Genomic DNA, 23,313 nt, shown 5'->3' with positions numbered 1-23,313 from the left:
ATAAAAAACAAATTCACCTACCTCTTTGATCTTCACAAGCAAAATCTGTACTAAAGACCAAGTGGTCAGATCACTGTGACCATGCAACACCCAACAGGAAATCTTTTTTTAAAATTAGCAACACAATGAAGTCAGACTATGGGTGGGTGAGGGGTGCAATTTCTACTTTTCTAGCACAGAAGGAACAGGTTAGTCAGAAAGTCATAGGGAACCTGAAATTCGGGATTCTCTCACATTCTGGGGAGATTGATTCGAGGTGGTCGATCCTTGTGTGGGGGTACAGGTGGAGGTCGGGGACTTAGCGTTGGGGAGTGAGGGTCAGGGTCGGGGGTCTGGTATTGGGATCAGAGGCTTAGGCGGTGGGGGGGTTGCCCTGATTGCAGAGGCTCCCCATGCAGGCACATAGATCCAGAAGGTAGGTGTGAAGTGTCATGCGTACAAGAAGTGCAGTGATGGAAAGAAATGCAGACTAAAACTGAGGAGTTATAACAATTGACTTTATCTTTTTAAAAAATGGACAATGCTGCTTAAAATGGCTGCCGAAGGTAATCGGCCTGGCCTTTGTATATTCAAACTGTCTGACAGGGACAAAGGAATACCTTTTGAGCTGGGCGGGGGCGCAGGGGGGTCAATTACACCCATCTTGAAACATTCCTGAATTGAATGGGTTCTTCTGAAACAAAGAAGATGTGAAGTAGCCACATCCTAGGCCATTGTTGGTCATCACAGGGAGGGAACAGAAAAGAACTGGGGAGGACAAGCGCTCCTGCATGTTTTAACCCCCATGGAGGAGACAGTGCTGGCCGTCATGTGAAGGGCCGCCACTGAGGCCGTGGCTACTGGTGGGGCTGAATGAAGAAGATATCTGCATACCTCATCCTCATATGCCACTTCTCCCTCATCCCCTCCATCTCTTTCCACTTAGAAGCTGAGATGGTGTGATCACTCATACACTCACTTTCTCTTCTCCCCTCACCTCACAAGCCAACCCTTGTCCCTGTTTCATTTCAAATGCACAAGAACTGCAGCTTTCCCAGTCTGGAGGAACAGTAACAAGACAGTGATGATGAACAGACACTGTCACTTGATCTTACACTCGCAGCCACCATCTCAGAGACTGACACTCCTCATATTTTAGAAGTTAGGATAGAAGAGGGATCTGCATAAAAGCTTACTACACAAGATAAGAGCTCATAGTGTTGGGGGTAATATATTAGCATGGATAGAGGATTGGCTAACAGGAAACAAAGAGTTGGGATAAATGGGTCATTTTCAGTTTGGCAAATTGTAACGATTGGAATGCCACAGGGATCAGTGCTGGGGTCTCAACTATTTACAGTCTATTATCAATGGCTTGGATGAAGGGACTGAGTGTATTGTTGCCAAATTTGCTGACGATACAAAGATAAGTAGGAAAGCAAGTTGCAAGGAGGACACAAAGAATCTGCAAAGTGATATAGATAGGTTAAGTTAATTGGCAAAGATTTGGCAGATGGAGTGTAGTGTGGGAAAATGTGAGGTTATCCACTTTGGCGGGAAGAATAGAAAAGCTGAATATTATTTAAATGGAAAGAGACTGCAGAATGCTGCGGTACAGAGGGACCTGGGTGTCCTTGTACATCAATCACAAAAACTTAGCATGCAGGTAGAGCAAGTTATTAGGAAGGCAAATGGAACGTTGGCATTTACTGTATACAAACATATGAATCAGGAGCAGGAGTAGGCCACTCTGCCCCTCGAGCCTGCTCCGCCATTCAATAAGGTCATGGCTGAACTGATTACTCCACATTCCCGCCTACTCCTGATTACCTTTCACCCCCTTGCTTATCAAGAATCTATCTACCTCTGCCTTAAAAATATTCAAACACCCTACTTCCACCGCCTTTTGAGGAAGAGAGTTCCACAGAATCATGACCCCAAGAGAAAAAAATTCTCATCTCTGTCTTAAATGGGCAACCCCTTAGTTTTAAACAGTAACCCCTAGTTCTAGATTCTCCCACAAGAGGAAACATTCTTTCCACATCCACCCTGTCAAGATCTTACAGAATCTTGCATGTTTCAATCAAGTCGGTTCTTACTCTTCTAAACTTCTAGATGTGGTGTATATGGATTTCAGTAAGGCGTTTGATAAGGTTCCCCACGGTAGGCTATTGCAGAAAATACGGAAGTATGGGGTTGAAGGTGATTTAGAGCTTTGGATCAGAAATTGGCTAGCTGAAAGAAGACAGAGGGTGGTGGTTGATGGCAAATGTTCATCCTGGAGTTTAGTTACTAGTGGTGTACCGCAAGGATCTGTTTTGGGGCCACTGCTGTTTGTCATTTTTATAAATGACCTGGAAGAGGGTGCAGAAGGGTGGGTTAGTAAATTTGCGGATGACACTAAGGTCGGTGGAGTTGTGGATAGTGCCGAAGGATGTTGTCGGGTACAGAGGGACATAGATAGGCTGCAGAGCTGGGCTGAGAGATGGCAAATGGAGTTTAATGCGGAAAAGTGTGAGGTGATTCACTTTGGAAGGAGTAACAGGAATGCAGAGTACTGGGCTAATGGGAAGATTCTTAGTAGTGTAGATGAACAGAGAGATCTTGGTGTCCAGGTACATAAATCCCTGAAAGTTGCTACCCAGGTTAATAGGGCTGTTAAGAAGGCATATGGTGTGTTAGCTTTTATTAGTAGGGGGATCGAGTTTCGGAGCCACGAGGTCATGCTGCAGCTGTACAAAACTCTGGTGAGGCCGCACCTGGAGTATTGCGTGCAGTTCTGGTCACCACATTATAGGAAGGATGTGGAAGCTTTGGAAAGGGTGCAGAGGAGATTTACTAGGATGTTGCCTGGTATGGAGGGAAGGTCTTACGAGGAAAGGCTGAGGGACTTGAGGTTGTTTTCGTTGGAGAGAAGGAGGAGGAGAGGTGACTTAATAGAGACATATAAGATAATCAGAGGGTTAGATAGGGTGGATAGTGAGAGTCTTTTTCCTCGGATGGTGATGGCAAACACGAGGGGACATAGCTTTAAGTTGAGGGGTGATAGATATAGGACAGATGTTAGAGGTAGTTTCTTTACTCAGAGAGTAGTAGGGGCGTGGAACGCCCTGCCTGCAACAGTAGTGGACTCGCCAACTTTAAGGGCATTTAAGTGGTCATTGGATAGACATATGGATGAAAATGGAATAGTGTAGGTCAGATGGTTTCACAGGTCGGCGCAACATCGAGGGCCGAAGGGCCTGTACTGCGCTGTAATGTTCTAAATTCTGTCCAACCTTTCCTCATAAGACAATTCCAGGTATTAGTCCAGTAAACCTTCCCTGAATTGCTTCCAACGCATTTACATCCTTCCTTAAATAAGGAGACCAGTACTGTACACAGTACTCCAGATGTGGTCTCATCAATGCCCTGTATAGCTGAAGTATAACCTCCCGACTTTTGTATTCAATTCCCCTCGCAATAAACAATAACATTCTATTAGCTTTCCTAATTTCTTGCTGTACCTGCATACTAACCTTGTGATTCATGCACTAGGACACCCAGATCCCTCTGCATCTCAGAGCTCTGCAATCTCTCACCATTTAGGTAAAAGGCTTCTTTTTTATTCTTTCTGCCAAAATAGACAATTTCCCACTTTCCCACATTATACTTCATTTGCCAGCTCTTTGCCCACTCACTTAACCTATCTATATCCCTTTGTAGTCTCCTTCTGTCCTCTTCAAACCTACTTTCCTACCTATCTTTGTGTCATCAGCAAATTTAGAGAAGTTCAAGGTAATCAGGCAGAGTCAACATGGTCCCTTCATCCAAGTCATTTATATAAGTTGTAAAAAGTTGAGGCCCCAGCACTGATCCCTGTGGCACACCACTCGTTACATCTTGCCAACCAGAAAATGACCCATTTATGCCTACTCTCTGTTTCCTGTTAGCTAGCCAATCTTCTATTCATGTCAATATGTTATCCCCTACACCATGAGCTTTTATTTTTCGCAATAACCTTTGACTTTGCACCGTCAAATTCCTTCTGGAAGTCTAAGTACAGTACATCCACCGGTTCCCTTTTATCCACAGCACGTTACTTCTTCAAGGAACTCCAATAAATTGGTTAAACATGATTTCCCTTTCACAAAACCATGTTGACTCTGCCTGATTACCTTGAACTTCTCTAAGTGCCCTGCTATAATGTCTTTAATAACAGCTTCTAATATCTTCCCTATGACAGATGTTAAGCTAACTGGCCTGTAGTTTCCTGCTTTCTGTCTCCCTCCCTTTTTTGAATAAATTCGCTATTTTCCAATCTAGTGGAATCTTCCCCGAATCTAGGAAATTTTGGAAAATTAAAACCAATGCATCAACTATCTCACTAGCCACTTCTTTTAACACCCTGGAATGAAGTCCATCAGGACCCAGGGACTTGTCAGCCTGCAGCTCCAACAATTTGTTCAGTACCACTTCCCTGGTGACTGTAATTTTCTTGAGTTCCTCCCCCCCTTCCATTTGCTGATTTATAGCTATTTCTGGGATGTTACTTGTATCCTCTATGCAAACTACCTGTTCAATTCACCTGCCATCTCCTTATTATCCATTATAAATTCCCCAGACTCACTTTCTATAGGATCAACGCTCACTTTGTTAACTCTTTTCTTTTTAAAATATCTAGTAGGATGCAGTATAAAAGTAGGGAAGTCTTGCTGCAAATGTACAGGGCGTTGGTGAGACTGCACCTAGAGTACTGTGTACAATTTTGGTCTCCTTATTTAAGGAGGGATATACTTGCATTGAAGGACGGCACAGTGGTGCAGTGGTTAGCACCGCAGCCTCACAGCTCCAGCGACCGGGTTCGGTTCTGGGTACTGCCTGTGCAGAGTTTGCAAGTTCTCCCTGTGACCGCGTGGGTTTCCTCCCACATGCCAAAGACTTGCAGGTTGATAGGTAAATTGGACACTGTTTAAAAAATACCCCTAGTGTAGGTAGGAGAATTGAGGAAAGGTGGGGATATGAGAGGGAAAATGAGACTAATGTCGGATTAGTATAAATGGGTGGTTGATGGCCAGTGTGGACTCGGTGGGCTGAAGGGCCTGTTTCGGTGCTGTATCCCTCTAAGGCAGTTCAGAGAAGGTTCACTGGGTTGATTCCTGGGATGAAAGGGTTGTCTTATGAGGAAAGGTTGGGCCTATACTCATTGGAGTTTAGAAGAATGAGAGATGATCTTATTAGAACATAAGAAATAGGAGCAGGAATAGGCCATTAGGTCCCTCGAGCCGACTCCACTGTTCAATACGATCATGGTTGATCTGATTGTGGCCTCAACTTCACTTTCCTGCCTGTGCCCCATAACCCTGGACTCGCTTGTAGATCAAACATCTATCTAACTCAGCCTTGAATATATTCACTGACACAGCTTCCACTGCTCTCGGGAAGAGCATTCCAAACATTAACAACGCCCAGAAAAGAAATTCCTCCTCATTTCTGTCTTAAATGGGTGACCCCTTATTCTGAAACTGCCCCCTAGTTCTAGATTCTGAGGGGGCTTGACAGGGTAGATGTGAAAGGATGTTTCCCCTCATAGGGGAATCTAGAACTAGGTGACAGAGCTGCTAAAGGCCATCTGCAGTCTCACCCAGTGAAAGTCAGTAGCCTTCCACCAGCCATGCTGCAGCCACTAGGGGAGAACTAGGACAGGCAAAGGCACCCGCAAGACAGGCACTAAGGGAATGCACAGGGTGATTAGTTTAATGTTGTCTGCAGTATGTCATGTGTTAATTTATAAATTTGGATTGAAACGTGCATTTTCTGGTGGTTTTTATTTTTATGTTGTCAGAAAGAGGACGATGTGGTGGTCAGTGATACAGAAAAGGTAAGGAGTGTGGAACTGTTGGTGAATGGGGAGGTAGTCCTACCCAGACTGATTCTACGCCTTGATCTCCAGTGCCTATATCATTTCTCACTACAGCACTGATCTCTTCCTTCACTAACAAAGCTACACCGCCTCCTTTTCCTTCCTGCCGATCCTTCCGAAATACTGAATACCCTTGGATATTCAATTCCCAAACCTGGTTTCCCTGCAACCACGTCTCAGTAATTGCCACTAAATCATACCCATTTGTCTCTATTTGCACCGTTAACTCATTTATTTTATTCCGAATGCTTCGTGCATTCAGATACAAAGCCGTTGTTCTATTATCAAATTTCCCTACTCTTGTACGATTCCTTGGTGCACTATGACGTTCACACGTTCTGTCCCTTCCTTTTATTTTCTGGTAACAATCAGCCTCACCACTAATCTGCACTCCTACCTTCTCCTTTAACTTCCTGCTTTTCCATGCAACTGAACCCTCCCCCCCACTATTTAGTTTAAAGCCCTATCTTTAGCCCTAGTTATACAATTCGCCAGGACTCTGGTCCCAGCATGATTCAGGTGGAGCCCGTCCCATCGGAACAGCTCTCTCCTTCCCCAGTACTGGTGCCAATGTCCCACAAATTCAAACCCATTTCTCCCACACCAATCTTTGAGCCATGCATTTACCTGTTTAATCTTATTGACCCTGTGCCAATTTGCTCATGGCTCAGGTAGTAATCTGGAGATTATTACCTTTTTGGTTCTGCTTTTTAATTTAGCCCCTCGCTGCTCATATTCCCTCAGCAGAACCTCTAACCTCGTTCTACCTATATCGTTGGTACCTACGTGGACCACGACAACTGGATCATTCCCCTCCCACTCCAAGTTCCTCTGCAGCCCAGATGAGAAATCCTGAACCTTGGCACCAGGTAGGCAACAGAACTTTCGGGACTCTCAATCCTGGCCACAGAGAACAGTGTCTATGCCCCTAACTATACTAGGGCGGCACAGTGGCGCAGTGGTTAGCACCGCAGCCTCACAGCTCCAGGGACCCGGGTTCGATTCTGGGTACTGCCTGTGTGGAGTTTGCAAGTTCTCCCTGTGTCTGCGTGGGTTTTCTCCGGGTGCTCCGGTTTCCTCCCACAAGCCAAAAGACTTGCAGGTTGATAGGTAAATTGGCCATTATAAATTGTCACTAGTATAGGTAGGTGGTAGGGAAATATAGGGACAGGTGGGGATGTTTGGTAGGAATATGGGATTAGTGTAGGATTAGTATAAATGGGTGGTTGATGTTCGGCACAGACTCGGTGGGCCGAAGGGCCTGTTTCAGTGCTGTATCTCTAATCTAATCTAATCCCCGATTAGGACTAAATTTCTCTTTTCTCCCCCGACTTGAATGGCTCCCTGTACCACGGTGCTGTGGTCAGTTTGCTCATCCTCCCTACAGTCTCTGCTCTTGTCCACACAGGGAGCAAGAATCTCGAACCTGTTGGACAAGGACAATGGCTGAGGCTCCTGCAGCACTACCTCCTGGATCCCTCTACCTGCCTCACTCCTAGTCAAACCCTCCTGTCCCTGACCACTGACCGAATTCAAGGTAGTTAATCTGAGGGGTGTGACTGTCTCCTGAAATACAGCGTCCAGGTAACTCTCCCCCTCTCTGATGTGTCGCAGCGTCCGAAGCTCAGACTCCAGCTCATCAACTCTGAGCCGGAGTTCCTCGAGCAGCCAACACTTGCTACAGATGTGGTCACCAGGAACCACAATGGGGTCCACCAGCCCCCACATCATGCAGGTACAAAACATCGCCTGGCCCTGCATCTCTATTTTATTTAATTAGATTTTAATTTGTTATTTAAATTTCCGACTGGTCTTTAATTTTTTTGAATCCGCTTTAGTCTTTAATTTATATACTTACAAATCAATCAAGTCTTACTCTATGTTGATTTCAATTAAATTAAATTAAAAGCTTCAAAGACTGACTGACCCCAGCTGCTCTCTGTTTCCCTGCTCTCACTGTTCAATGTGACGTCACTCTGATGTCACTTTTTGATTTTTTTTTTTCCGGCTCCTCGGGCTCCGCTCCTCTGTCTCACTCCCACACGGGTTTTGGCACGCTATTTCATACCTCCGGTCCTACTGCTCCTTGGGCTCCTGTTGGTTGTTCAGATGGCGATGTGAGGTGCCTGGAGCGAGAGGAATGAGTGAAGCTCCAAGGTGTGTTGGTCTGAGGAGTGCTGTGCAGGATAATGATGGGCAAGTCAGAGGGTGGGGCTTGGCACCTGTCAAGCCCTCCTGAGGTACTGGATCCTCCTCGGCCACTGTCTCCAGGTTGGAGAGAGCACACTCCTGCTGCTGACTTCCACGGTCACTTCTATCCACGCCTGCTTGGTTGGCGAAGTTCTCCTCTTCCATCCATGGAAGCACTCACCTCACTGCAGCCCCTCAGATCTCGCAGCAGGAGCTCCAGGTAATAGAGAGAGACCTGGGAGGGGAGTAGGCTTCCCAGGCCTCCTCTCCATTCCTGTGGTTGCTGCAGCCTCAGGAATCCACCCGCAGGGAAGCCCTTGTAACCCAAGCTGGGGTCCCTGTAATTAGAAATCCTTCATTTGACAGATTCAGCGTGTCATACCGCCCACCCTCGCTGACCAGTTGGCAGAACCCGGAAGCGGGATGCTAGTGCTGCGGCTCAGTTGAAGAGCCACCTCTGGAGAGTCCAATGAGTTCTCGACCGTTTTGGCAGGGACTAAGTTTTTAAAATTCCTCCCATTCTGTCAATATCTCTTTGTATTTTTATGCTTCCATCTACACTGCTTACAATGCTGCCTATATTTGTGTCATTGACAAATTTGGATATGTGGCTTTCTATTGGATCATTTAAGTTGTTAATAAATAGGGTAAATAGTTGAGGCGTTAACACAGATCCTTGTTTGATAACACCAGTCATATCCTGTCAATTAGAGTACCTGCCCATTATCCCTACTCTCTGTCTCCTTCTATTCAGCCAACTTCCTGACCAAGTCAATAATTTGCCTTCAATTTCATGAGCTTCAACTTTAGCTGATAGTATCTTATGAGGAACTTTATCAAATGTCTTCTGCAAGTCCATATAAATAACATCCATAGACATTCCACTGCCCAATACTTCAGTCACCTTTTCAAAAGATTCATTCAGATTCATCAGGCATGACCAACCCTTTACAAATCCATGCTGACTCTCTCTGATCAGCTGAAAATTTTCCAAGTGTTCAGTCACCCTATCCTTAATTATTGACTCTAGCAATTTCCCGACAAAAGATGTTAGGCTAACTGGTCTATAATTCCCTGGTTTCCCTCTCTCACCTTTCTTAAATAGCAGAGTGACACGTGCAGATTTCCAATCTATAGGAAAGGTTCCTGCATCAGGAGAATGTTGGAAGATTATATTTAGGGTATCTGCAATGTTCTCATCTACTTCCTTTAAAATCCTGTGATGGAAACCATCGAGTCCGAGGGATTTGCTGCTCTTTCATTATTTTAACAATTGCTGCTAGCTTGCTTATGTTAATTTCGTTCAGTCCCTGTCCCTGATTCAATAACAGCTTCCTTGGGATGTTCAGCATGCCTGCCATTTTCCTTTTTTCATTATCACCATTCAGCAGCCCAACAGAAAAATGGATGAAATGCACCCAATGGAAGTGTTTTTGAGCTACAAATGCACACTGAGTCTGGACCTTATGATCTGCAATTTTGGAGTTGTGCCTAATTACTTGAGGTAGTAAACAACTCAGTTATAAAACTGGTCAATGTCCCTCCATATAAAAGAGCGTTGATAGAGAACACTGCAAAATCTGAAAAGTGTAAATTCAGTGATAGCAAACATGCCAATAGATATAGAGTCATAGAGTCATACAGCACAGAAACAGGCTCTTCGGCCCATCGTGTCTGTGCCGGCCATCAAACACCTATCTATTCTAGTCCCATTTTCCAGCACTTGGCCCGTAGCCTTGTATGTTATGGCGTTTCAAGTGCTCATCTAAATACTTATTAAATATTGTGAGGGTTACTGCCTCTACCACCTCTTTCAGGCAGTGTGTTCCAGATTCCAACCACCCTCTGGGTAAAAAACATTTTCCTCAAATCCCCGCTAAACCTCCTGCCCCTTACCTTAAATCTATGCCCCCTGGTTATTGATCCCTCTGCTAAGGGAAAAAGTTTCTTCCGATCTATCCTATCAATGCCCCTCATAATTTTGTATACCTCAATCAGGTCCCCTCTCAGCCTTCTCTGCTCCAAGGAAAACAACCTTCGCCTTTTCCGTCTCTCTTCATAGCTGAAATGCTCCAGCCCAGGCAACATACTGGTGAATCTCCTCTGCACCCTCTCCAATGCAATCACATCCTTCCTATAGTGTGGCGACCAGAACTGTACACAGTACTCCAGCTGTGGCCTAACTAGTGTTTTATACAGCTCCATCATAACCTCCCTGCTCTTATATTCTATGCCTCAGTGAATAAAAGCAGGTATCCCATATGCCTTCCAAACCACCTTATCTACCTGTGCTGCTGCCTTCAGTGATTTTTTTTTTAAGAGATACAGCACTGAAACAGGCCCTTCGGCCCACCGAGTCTGTGCCGACCATCAACCACCCACTTATACTAATCCTACCCTAATTCCATATTCCTACCACATCCCCACCTGTTCCTATATTTCCCTACCACCTACCTATACTAGGGGCAATTTATAATGGCCAATTAACCTATCACCCTGCAAGTCTTTTGGCATGTGGGAGGAAACCGGAGCACCCGGAGGAAACCCACGCAGACACAGGGAGAACTTGCAAACTCCTCTATGGACAAGAACACCAAGGTCCTTCTGACCTTCTGTACTTCCTAAGGTCCGATCATCCATTGTACATTCCCTTGCCTTGTTGCTCCTCCCAAAATGCATCACCTCACACTTCCCAGGATTAAATTCCATTTGCCTCTGCTCTGCCCATCTTACCAGCCCATCTATATCGTCCTGTAATATCAGGCTGTCCTCCTCACTATTTACGACACCACCAATTTTCGTGTCCTCTGCGAACTTACTGATCGTACCTCTTATATTCATGCCTAAATCATTAATGTACACTACAAACAGCAAGGGTCCCAGCACTGATCCCTGCGGTACACCACTAGTCACAGGCTTCCACTCGCAAAAACAACCCTCAACCATCACCCTCTGCCTCCTGTCACTGAGCCAATTTTGGATCCAATTTGCCAAATTGCCCTGGATCCCATGGGCTCTTAGCTTCTTAACCAATCTCCCATGCGGGACCTTATCAAAAGCCTAACTGAAGTCCATGTAGACTACATCAACTGCCTTACCCTCATCTACACATCTAGTCGCCTCAAAAAATTCAATCAAGTTTGTTAGACACAATCTCCCCCTGACAAAGCTATGCTGACTATCCCTGATTAACCCCTGCCCCTCCAAGTGGAGATTAATCCTGTCCCTCAGAATTTTTTCCAATAGTTTCCCGACCACTGATGTTAGATTCACTGGCCTGTAATTACCTGGTTTATCCTTGCTACCCTTCTTGAATAATGGTACCACATTTGCTGTCCTCCAGTCCTCTGGTACCTCTCCTGTGGCCAGAGCGGAATTGAAAATTTGTGTCAGAGCCCCTGCTATCTCCTCCCTTGCCTCACATAACAGCCTGGGATACATCTCATCTGGGCCTTAGGATTTACCCACTTTTAAGCCTGCTAAAACAGCTAATACTTCCTCCCTTTCAATGCTAATATGTTCAAGTATATCACAATCCCCCTCCCTTATCTCTACACCTACACTGTCCTTCTCCATAATGAACACAGATGAAAGTAATCGTTTAAAACCTCACCTATGTCCTCCGGCTTCACACACACATTGCAACTTTGGTCCCTAATGGGCCCCACTCTTTCCCTGGTTATCCTCTTGCCCTTAATATACTTGTAAAACGCCTTAGGATTTTCCTTTATTTTGCCCGCCAATGTTTTTTCATGTCCCCTCTTGACTCTCCTAATTACTTTTTAAGTACCTCCCTACATTTTCTATACTCCTCTTGGGCCTCCGCTGTTTTCAGTGCTTTGAATCTGCCATAAGCCTCTTTTTTTTCCCTTATTCAATCCTCTATATCCCTTGACATCCAGGGTTCCTGGGACTTGTTGGTCCTACCCTTCACCTTTATAGGAACATGTTGGCCCTGAACTCTCACTATTTCCTTTTTGAATGACTCCCACTGGTCCGCTGTAGACTTTCCTACAAGTAGCTGCTCCCAGTCCACTTTAGCCAGATCCTGTTTTATCAGATTGAAATTGGCCTTCCCCCAACTCAGTACTTTTATTTCCGGTCCCTCTTTGTCCTTTTCCATAACTACCTTAAATCCCCGGAATGTCCCCCCACTGACACTTCTATCACTTGTCCGGTTTCATTCCCCACGATTAGGTCCAGTACCGCCCCTTCTCTTGTCGGACTTTCTACGTGCTTGCTCAAAAAGCTCTCCTGTATGCACTTTAAGAATTCTGCTCCCTTTAAGCCTTTTGCACTAAGACTATCCCAGTTGATATTGGGGACATTGAAATCCCCTACTATTATTACCTTATTATTTTTACACCTCTGAGATTTGTCTACATATCTGCTCCTCTATCTCTCCCTGACTGTTTGGAGGCCTTTAGTACACTCCCAGCCAAGTGATTGCCCCCTTTTTGGTTTTAAGTTCTACTCATATGGCCTTATTTGAGGAACCTTCTGAGATATCATCCCTCCTTACTGCAGTAATTGACTCCTTGATCAACAGTGCAATGCCACCTCCTCTTTTATCCCCTCCCCTGTCACGCCTGAAGATTCTGTACCTTGGAATATTGAGCTGCCAGTCCTGCCCTTCCATCAACCATGTCTCTGTGATAGCCATAATATCATATTCCCATGTGTTAATCAATGCCCTCAATTCATCTGCCGTACGAGTAAGACTCCTTGCGTTAAAATAGATGCAATCCAGCCTTGCATTATTCGCTTGCGCCTTAACAGGACTATGTTTGCTCTGCCTTCCAGACTGACTCAATTCCTCTTCTATATTTGACTATCACCCCCTACTGTAACTCCACTCTGTATCCCACCCCCCTGCAAATACCACTGTAATCTTCAGATGCTTGAGTACAAAATCTGTTAAAGCTTTGGGTACGAACTTTGGAATGCTTAGCGGAAAGACAGATTTGGCTGAGTTGGAAACACCCCTGCCCTGAGTCTGGGTTCAAGCCCCACTGCAGGTCTTGAGCTGATGTTCCAGTGCAATACTGAGTGAGTACTGCATTGTCAGAGATACCACCTTCTTTGATGAGATATTAAACAGAGTCTGAATCTTCAGGTGGATATAAAAGTCCCATTACATTGCTTGAGGAGGAGCAGGGAGTTCTCTCAAGTTTCCTTGCCAAAATTCCTGCCTGAACTAAAACCAGGAAAACAGATTAGCTGGTCATTTATCGCAGTTCCGTTTGTGGGACCTTGCTACGTACAAATTGGCTTTTGTTTTTCCTACATTAAAAACAAAGATTAACACTTCAAAATTAATTAATTCGATGAGAAGTGCTTTGGGACACCCTGACGATGAGCTAAGTCTTTAATGCTATGTATTCTCCACACACCATAAGAGTAGAGATTAGCTTGATGGTCTTTGGGCAAATCATGGGATGAGCAATCGGTAGCTGGCTCCAACTTTCACCTCATATAAAGCCCAAGTACTTTTTATTTGGTCATGGGATGCAGACGTCGCCGGCAACATGAACATTTATTACCCATCCCTAATTGCCCTTGAGAAGGTCGTGGTGAGCTGCCTTCTTGAACCGCTACAGTCCATGTGGGGTAGGTACACCCACAGTGCTGTTAGGAAGGGAGTTCCAGGATTTTGACCCAGTGACAGTGAAGGAACGGTGATATAGTTCCAAGTCAGGATGGTGTGTGACTTGGAGGGGAACCTGCAGGTGGTGGTGTTCCCATGTATCCGCTGCCCTTGTCCTTCTATGTGGTAGAGGTCATGGGTTTGGAAGATGCTGTCTAAGGAGCCTTGGTGCGTTGCTGCTGTGCATCTTGTAGATGGTACACACTGCTGCCACTGTGTGTCGGTGGTGGAGGGAGTGAATGTTTGTAGATGGGATGCCAATCAAGCGGGCTGCTTTGTCCTGGATGGTGTTGAGCTTCCTGACTGTTGTTGGAGCTACACTCAACCAGGCAAGTGGAGAGTATTCCATCACACTCCTGACTTGTGTCTTACAGATGGTGGACAGGTTTTGGGGAGTCAGGAGATCAGTTACTCAGAACTCCCAGCCTCTGACCTGCTCTTGTAGCCACAGTATTTATATGGCTGGTCCAGTTATGTTTCTGGTCAATGGTGACCCCCAGGATGTTGATGGTGAATGGTACCATAGTGGTAACATTACTGGACTAGTTACTGCTCCATCCATCAATATTGGCGACCACGCTCTGGAAGTGGTTCAAGAGTTCACCTACCTAGGCTCAACTATCACCAGTAACCTGTCTCTAGATGCAGAAATCAACAAGCGCATGGGTAAGGCTTCCACTGCTATGTCCAGACTGGCCAAGAGTGTGTGGGAAAATGGCGCACTGACACGGAACACAAAAGTCCGAGTGTATCAGACCTGTGTCCTCAGTACCTTGCTCTATGGCAGCGAGGCCTGGACAACGTATGCCAGCCAAGAGCGACGTCTCAATTCATTCCATCTTCGCTGCCTTCGGAGAATACTTGGTATCAGGTGGCAGGACTATATCTCCAACACAGAAGTCCTTGAAGCGGCCAACACCCCCAGCTTATACACACTACTGAGTCAGCGGCGCTTGAGATGGCTTGGCCATGTGAGCCGCATGGAAGATGGCAGGATCCCCAAAGACACATTGTACAGCGAGCTCGCCACTGGTATCAGACCCACCGGCCGTCCATGTCTCCGCTATAAAGACGTCTGCAAACGCGACATGAAATCGTGTGACAATGATCACAAGTCGTGGGAGTCAGTTGCCAGCGTTCGCCAGAGCTGGCGGGCAGCCATAAAGACAGGGCTAAATTGTGGCGAGTCGAAGAGACTTAGTAGTTGGCAGGAAAAAAGACTGAGGCGCAAGGGGAGAGCCAACTGTGCAACAGCCCCGACAAACAAATTTCTCTGCAGCACCTGTGGAAGAGCCTGTCACTCTAGAATTGGCCTTTATAGCCACTCCAGGCGCTGCTTCACAAACCACTGACCACCTCCAGGCGCGTATCCATTGTCTCTTGAGATAAGGAGGCCCAAAAGAACTGGACTAGTAATCCAGTGGTCTGGAATAATACTCCAGAGGCATGAATTCAAATTCCACCATGACAGCTGGGAGTATTTAAATTCAATGAATGAATTAATCTGGAATAGAAAGCTAGTCTCAGTAATACTGATCATGAAACCATTGTTGTAAAAATCCATCTGGTTCACTAATGTCCTTGAGGGAAGGAAATCTGCTATCCTAACCCGGTCTGGCCTACATGTGACTCCAGACCCACAGCAATGTGGTTGACTCTTAACTGTCCTTTGAAATTGCCTAGCAAGCCACTCAGTTGTACTAAACCGCTACAGAAAAGTTGAATAAGATTCACTGTGGGTGTAACTACACCACAAGGGCTGCAGTGGTTCAAGAAAACGGCTCACCACCACCTTTTCAAGGGCAATTAGATATGGGTAATAAATGTTGGCTTAGCCAGTGATGCCCACATTTCATGTATGAATTTTTAAAAATTTCTGTGCTGGTGATGCTGTTGAATGTCAAGGGGAGATGGTTAGATTCTCTCTTGTTGGAGATGGTCATTGTCTGGCACTTCTGTGGCGTGATTGTTACTTGCCACTTATCAGCCCAAGCCTGAATATTGTCCAAGTCTTGCTGCATGCGGGCATGGACTGCTTCAGTAAATGAGGAGTTGCTGTGCAATTATCAGCGAACATCCCGACTTCTGACCTTATAATGGAGGTCACTGATGAAGCAGCAGAAGATGGTTGGGCCTAGGAACTATCCTCAGGAACTCCTGCAGTGATGTCCTGGAGCTCAGATGATTGGCCTCCAACAACCACAACCATCTTCCTTTGCGCTAGGTATGACCCCAGCCAGTGGAGAGTTTTCCCTTGATTCCCATTGACTTCAGTTTTATTCGGGCTCCTTGATGCTACACTCGGTCAAATGCTGGCTTAATGGCAAGGGCAGTCACTCTCACCTCACCTCTGGAGTTTAGCTCTTTTGTCCGTGTTTGGACCAAGGCTGTAATGAGGTCAGGAGCTGAGTGGCCCTGGCGGAACCCAAACTGAGCGTCACTGAGCAGGTTATTGCTAAGCAAGTGCCGCTTGATGGCACTGTTGATGACACCAGTGAGCAGGTTATTGCTGATAGGGTGGTAATTGGCCGGGTTGGACTTGTCCTGCTTTTTTGTGTACAGGACATACCTGGGCAATTTTCCACATTGCAGGGTAGATGCCAGTGTTGTAGCCGTACTGGAACAGCTTGGCTAGGGGGCGCAGCCAGTTCTGGAGCACAGGTCTTCAGTACTACAGCCGGGATGTTGTCAGGGGCCGTAGACTTTGCAGTATCCAGTGCGATCAGCCATTTCTTGATATTACGTGGATTGAATGAAAATTTGTTGAAGTCTGGCATCTGTGATGCTGGGGACCTCAGGAGGAGGCCGAGATGCATCATCCACTCAGCATTTCTGGCTGAAAATGGTTACAAGTGCTTCAGCCTTGTCTTTTGCACTGATATGCTGGGCTCCGCCATCGTAGAGGATGGGGATGTTCGTGGAGCCTCCTCCTCCAGTTAGTTGTTTACTTGTCCACCACCATTCACGACTGGATGTCGCAGGACTGCAGAGCTTTGATCTGATCTGTTGGTTGTGGGATTACTTAGCTCTATCGCATGCTGCTTATGCTGTTTAGCATGTATGCAGTCCTATGTTGTAGCTTCTCCAGGTTTGCACCTCATTTTTGGTACGCCAGTTGCTCCTCCTGGCATGCCCTCTTGCATTCCACATTGAACCAGGTTTGATCCCTTGGCTTTTCAACATTTCAACACACCCCTGCACCCTCCGGTCTCATGCCCACATATCTGTCCTGGGATTGCTGTAGTGTTCCAGCGAACATCAATGCAAGCTCGAGGAACAGCATCTCATTTACCAATTAGGCACACTACAACCTGCCGGACTGAACATTGAATTCAATAATTTCAGAACGTGACGGGCCCTCCCTTTTTATGTTTAGTTATTTTTTCTTTTTTTCTTCTTTTTTCTTTTTTATTTGGTTACTTTATTTTAGTTTTTTTAGTTTGTTTAGTTTGTTTCAACTGTGCCTACCCACTGTTTCTGTTTTAAAAAAACAAGTTTTTAATGTTTATGCTTGGAGTACTTTGTGCTTTACAGTCAATTCACACCCTCTCTGTACTAACGCTTTGTCTTTCAGCACACCATTAACATACCGTTTGCCTTTGTTCCATGACCTTCTGGTCAGTTATTTTCTGTGACCTTGTCCTATCTACACCTTCTCTTTTGTTATCTCTTGCTCCACCTCCTGCTTTACTTGCTTAAAAGCTTTTACATTTCTAATATTTGTCAGTTCTGATGAAAGGTCACTGACCTGAAACATTAACTCTGCTTCTCTCTCCACAGATGCTGCCAGACCTGCTGAATATTTCCAGCACTTCTTGTTTTTATTTCATGATCCCTTGGCTTGATGCTAATGGTATAGTGGGGGATATGCCGGGACATGAGGTTACAGATTGTGACTGAATACAATTCTGCTGCTGCTGATGACCCACAGCACCTCATGGATGCCCAATTTTGAGCTGCTAGATCTGTTCGAAATCTATCCCGTTTAACACAGTGGTAGTGCCACACAACTCAATGGAGGGTGTCCTCAGTGTCAAGATGAGTCTTCGATCCATGAAGACTGTGTGGTGGTCACTCCTACCAATACTGTCATGGACAGATGTATCTGCGACAGGCAGGTTGGGGAGGACGAGGTCAGGTCTAAACTGGCAATAAGAGCAGTCCACTTGGCACACTAATCAGTTAGAACTAAGACTTGTCATCAAGGGAACTGAGCTGAATGCCATCAAGCAATGTACCTATTTGGGGAGCGTCATCTCATTTGATGCCACCATAGACAAGGAAGTGGACAATCGGCTCTCAAAAGCAAACAGTACATTCGGCAAATTCTACAAATGAGTCTGGAACAACCACAGCCTCAGAGCACAGACCAAACCCAAAGTTTACAAAGCCATAGTCCTCACTGCCCTTCTGTATGGCGCCAAGTCATGGGTCCTATACCGCCGTCATGTACACCTTCCAGAGTGCTTCCATCAACGCTGCCTCCACAGCATCCTCAAGATCCATTGGCAGGACTGGATCGCAAACATTGAAGTCCTGGAAACAGCCAACATCACCAGCATCGAGGCCATCCTCCTGCAAAGCCCACTGTGTTGGGTGGGTTACGTTGCCTGGATGGACGACAGTTGCCTGCCCAAGATCGTGTTGTATGGAGAGCTGACCACGGGTAAAAGGAACAGAGGGGCTCCATGCAAAAGTTTCAATGACTCCCTGAAGAAGTCCCTCTCTGTGTGCCACATTGACCATCACCAGTGGGAAGCACAGGCCGTAGATCGTGATGCCTGGAGATGCTACATCAGGAGGGCTACAGACACCTTTGATACTAAGCGAAGAACCAGCATGAAAAAGAAGAGGAGGAGAAGGATAGATCCAATTGCCCCCAGCAGCGACTACACCTTCACTTGTACCCGCTGTGGGAGAAGCTGCTGGTCACGGATAGGCTTGACTAGCCACCGGCGCAGCCGATGACTACAACCTTCCCAAAATATTCATCCGCCAAGAAATGCCAAGAAGAAGAAGACAACGACTAGTCTGCTGGCAGACCTCAGGCATGAAGTTCTGAAGAACAAATTCGACTAGAAATAGATACACATGGAGATGTGGTGCTCAGAGATACCTCGTGAACAGGACAGTCATTTGGCAAAAACTTAGGTTGTTGTGAAGAGGCTGAGGTACTGATAACTTTGTCACTTGAAATTGAACCAGAGAAACTTCAAGTTGTGTTCCCATATGGCGATATGGAAGCTAAACTCTTCCCTTAGCACACAGTATCAATAATCTGTGACATGAGGTCAGACCTTTTGAAAAGGTGACACCACTAATTTATTTTCTGGAGACCAGAGGCCCTTTGCGAGGAGCAAAGAATCATTAATTGGGTAGAAACAAACTAGCACAATGGTGTAAGACTCCTGGCCTTCATACAATTTGGGAGCATGGCATTTACACAATGCAAATGGTCTGTCCAAATCATCTAGGCTAGGTGTGTGGACAATGCAGACCAAAGAAGAATGCATATTTTGTCGACTGGGCATCAGATCAAACAAAACATCTGAAACAGTATCAAAGCTCGAGTGAGTCAAATTGGCAAGTACATTCTCCTCAACTTCCTACCACCCCATTTGTTTTATTGCTGGTTCACGGAGCATTTTACGTCCACACGAATTAGGAGCAGAAGTAGGCCATTCAGCCCATCGAGCCTGCTCCACCATTTAATAAGATCATGGCTGATCTGTTTGTGTCTCAAATTCCACACTCCATCTACCCCTGATGGCGCAGTGGTGGGGCGGCACAGTGGCGCAGTGGTTAGCACCGCAGCCTCACAGCTCCAGCGACCCGGGTTCAATTCTGGGTACTGCCTGTGTGGAGTTTGCAAGTTCTCCCTGTGTCTGCGTGGGTTTTCTCCGGGTGCTCCGGTTTCCTCCCTCTAGCCAAAAGACTTGCAGGTTGGTAGGTAAATTGGCCATTATAAATTGCCCCTAGTATAGGTAGGTGGTAGGGAAATATAGCAACAGGTGGGGATGTGGTAGGAATATGGGATTAGTGTAGGATTAGTATAAATGGGTGGTTGATGGTTGGCACGGACTCGGTGGGCCGAAGGGCCTGTTTCAGTGCTGTATCTCTAAACTAAACTGATAATCTTTAATTTCCTTTCCCAACAAGAATCTATCTACCTCCGCCTTAAAAATATTCAATGACCTCACCTCCACCACCTTCTGAGGCAGAGTTCCAAAGTCACACAACCCTCTGAGAGAAAAAATTTCTCCTCGTCTCTGTCCTAAAAGGGCAAAAGGCGACCCCTAATTTTAAAATAGTGCCCCCTAGTTCTGGATTCACCCACGAGAGGAAACATCCTTTCCACATTCACCTTCCCAAGACTGTTCAGAATCTTATAAACTTCAATCAAGTCTCCCCTCACTCTTCTAAACTCCAGTGAAAACAAGCCCAGTCTGTCCAACCTTTCCTCGTAAGACAACCCGCTCATTCCAGGTATCAATCTAGTAAACCTCCCCTGAACTGCCTCCAATGCATTTACATCCTTCCTTAAATAAGGGGACCAAAACTGCACACAGTATTCTAGGCGTGGTCTCACCAATGCCCTGTATAACCGAAGCAGAACATCCTTACTTGTTTTTTCAATTCCTTTCGTAATAAAGGGTAGCATTCCATTAGTCTTCTTTATTACTTGCTGTACCTGCATACTAACTTTTTGTGACTCATGCACTAGAACACCGAGATCCCTCTGCACCTCAGAGTTCTGCAGTTGTTCTCCATTTAAGAAATAGTCTGCTTTTTAATTCTTCCTGCCAAAGTGAACAACTTTACATTTTCCCACATTGTACTCCATTTGCCAGATTTTTGCCCACTCACTCAACCTAGCTATATAGGTCTGCAACCTCATGTCCTCTTCACAACTTACTTTCCGACCTATCTTTGTGTCATCTGCAAATTTAGCTACCATGTCATCGCTCCCCTCATTGATATAAATTGTAAAAAATTGAGGCCCCAGCACAGACCCCTGCAGGACGCCACTCATCACATCCTGCCAATCAGAAAAGGACCCATTTATGCGTACTCTGTTTTCTCCCAGACAGCCAATCTTCTATCCATGCTAATATGTTACCCTGTACACCTTGTGCAATAACATTTTATGTGGCACTGTCAAATGCCTTCTGGAAATCCAAGTACAGTACGTCAACGGGCTCCCTTTTATCCACAGCGCATGTTACTCCTTCAAAGAACTCCAATAAATTGGTTCAACATGATTTCCCTTTCACAAAACCATGCTGACTATTCCCGATCACCTTGGGTTTTTCTAAGTGCCCAGCTATAACCTCCTGATTTACCTGATGCTTCTGACAGCAGGAGACAGGTACTAGGCTGATCCAAAATAATTCTAATTATTGCCAAGTTTTCATTCAACTTGGTCCATCATCTGATTCATCAGATTCAATGAACATGTCAAAACACATGATAAGTGAACAATTTAGGCCCTTGTTTCACAACTTAGAGTGTAACTGAATTTCGCTCAAGAGTAAAATGTTATTTCCTGTGTGTGTGGCAAAGTGTGAAAATTCCACTGATAAAAAGGTGCCTGTAGTGAGTGTTTGAAACAAAACCTGAAAAGGAAGGAAAACTGCACCCAACAAAAAAAAAGACGAAAATTCAGAATTGTCTTACCGGGCTCCAACTGTGCCCTCCACAGATTCCTGGCTCTCAGACTCACTTGGCGTTCCCAGCGATTTGTTCGATGGAGAAATAGGTGAATGGACTAAATAATTGAACAAACAGGTGTCTCCAGTTACTGTCCGCAGCGGCTGCACTATTAACGATGTTCATTAATTAAAATTAAATAAAATGGAATTGTTAGATAAGAACATTATGGAGAAATTAAACAGAAAAAGGAATGAAAACAAAAACACACAAAGGAGGAAGAAAATAGCATTTGTTAAAAGGCTGTTCAAAGCAGAATTTTTATTGTAATACTAAGCTCGTCAAGACAGTTCCAATAGTGGTAACTTGCACAAAACAATATAGGTCATAAGGTCATAAGAACTAGGAGCAAGAGTAGGCCATTCAGCCCCTCCAGCCTGCTCCGCCATTCAATACGATCATGGCTGATCTCATCTCGGCCTCAACTCCACTTTCCTGCCCCTTCTCCATAACCCTTCACTAATTAAAAGACTGTCTATCTCCTCCTTAAGTTTACTCAATGTCCCGGCATCCACCGCAGTCTGGGGTAGTGAATTCCACAGACAATAATAGGCAAGGAGTACATGCTGATAATCTGATAGGCTTCCGCTACTGAATCTGAAAAATCAATCCACCTGACAGATAATCATGGGATTAATGTTTGAAATGATTGCTTCTCATTGAATTTTCAGGCAATTTGTTTCATCTAAGTCTCATTGCATTTTGCTCTGAGGTAGCACAGAATAAGCTGATGACAGAGTGCTTTAAGGACTGAGTGCTACGTCAGGAATTTGGTGCAAGTGGGGAAAGAGGTGCTACTTTTGTTTTACCTTTGTGTTCAACCTCCAGTAACTGCTGATTGTTCTTCTATCTGCAAGCTAGGGTCTTCTAACTTGCTATTCCTTTAGCTGAGGAAATCCATAACTAATTGACTAATTTAATAAATAAGGCTAAATAAATAAGGTTAGACAGGCATGGCAGGGATGGTGATGTGTCATGACTGCAACATGTGGGAATCCGTGGAATGCATTGTGATCCCAGACAACCATATCTGCGGTAAGTGTCTGTAGCAGGAGCAACTTCGCTCAGAGTTACTGAGATGCAGCCTGAGTTACTGACACTGCAGAGTATCAGGGAGGGGGACAATTACCTGGACACTGTTCCAGGAGGCAGTCACATCCCGTAGGTTAAGTCGAACTTTAGAGTTCGTCAGTGGTCAGTATTAAGAGGGTGTTTCTGTGAGTCAGGCAGGTACGGGGATCCAGGATGTAGCAATGGAGGAGCTTCAGCTCTTGACTTTGACTAACAGGTAAGAGGTACTTGCTACCAGTGCGGATGAGAACAAGGACTGCAGGGTGGATGAGCAAGCTGACCATGGCACCATGGTGCAGGATGCCATTTAAGTGAGGGGAGCAAAATCCAGAATGTGGTAGCGATAGGGGACAGTATTGTCAGGGGGATAGATACTGTTCTCTGCAGCTGCAACTGGGAGCTCTGAAGGTTGTTGCCTGCCCAGTGCCAGGGTTAAGGACATTTCCTCATGGCTGGAGACAAACAGGGAGTGGGAGGGGCTGATCCAGTTGTCATGGTCCATGTAGGAACTGACGACATAGGTAGAACCAGGAAGGATGTTCTCCTGAGAGTGTTTGAGGAGTTAGGGTCCAAATTAAAACACAGAACGTCCAAGGTAATCATCTCTGGATTGTTACCTGAGCCGCGCACCAATTGGCATAGGGTCAAGCAGATTAGAGAATTAAACACCTAGCTCAAAGACTGGTGTGGGCAGGAAGGGATTTTGATTTATGGGGCACTGGCACCAGTACTGGGGAAAGAGGGAGCTGTTCAGTTGGGATGGGCTGCACTTAAACCGGGCTGGGATCAGTGTCCTGGCAAATCTTTTAACTAG

The 23,313-nt window shown here is 45.5% G+C and overlaps 1 protein-coding gene across 5 annotated transcripts in view; it reads right to left on the bottom strand.

The window, feature by feature from the left end:
- The window catches only part of LOC137358536 (cytoplasmic dynein 1 intermediate chain 2-like), a 122,227-nt gene that overhangs the window by 60,837 nt on the left and 38,077 nt on the right, over positions 1 to 23,313 (bottom strand). For 4 of the 5 annotated variants that reach the window (XM_068024469.1, XM_068024470.1, XM_068024467.1 and 1 more), the window contains exon 4: positions 21,396 to 21,537. In XM_068024469.1, coding sequence (XP_067880570.1) covers positions 21,396 to 21,537 — 142 coding nt within the window. The remainder of the gene's footprint in view (positions 1 to 21,395; positions 21,538 to 23,313) is intronic. The other variant, XM_068024468.1, reaches the window with a different exon arrangement.

The sequence above is a fragment of the Heterodontus francisci genome, chromosome X (assembly GCF_036365525.1).
Source record: "Heterodontus francisci isolate sHetFra1 chromosome X, sHetFra1.hap1, whole genome shotgun sequence".
NCBI lineage: Eukaryota > Metazoa > Chordata > Chondrichthyes > Heterodontiformes > Heterodontidae > Heterodontus > Heterodontus francisci.
Note: the sequence above shows the minus strand (reverse complement) of the source record. Positions and strands in the feature narration are given on the sequence as shown.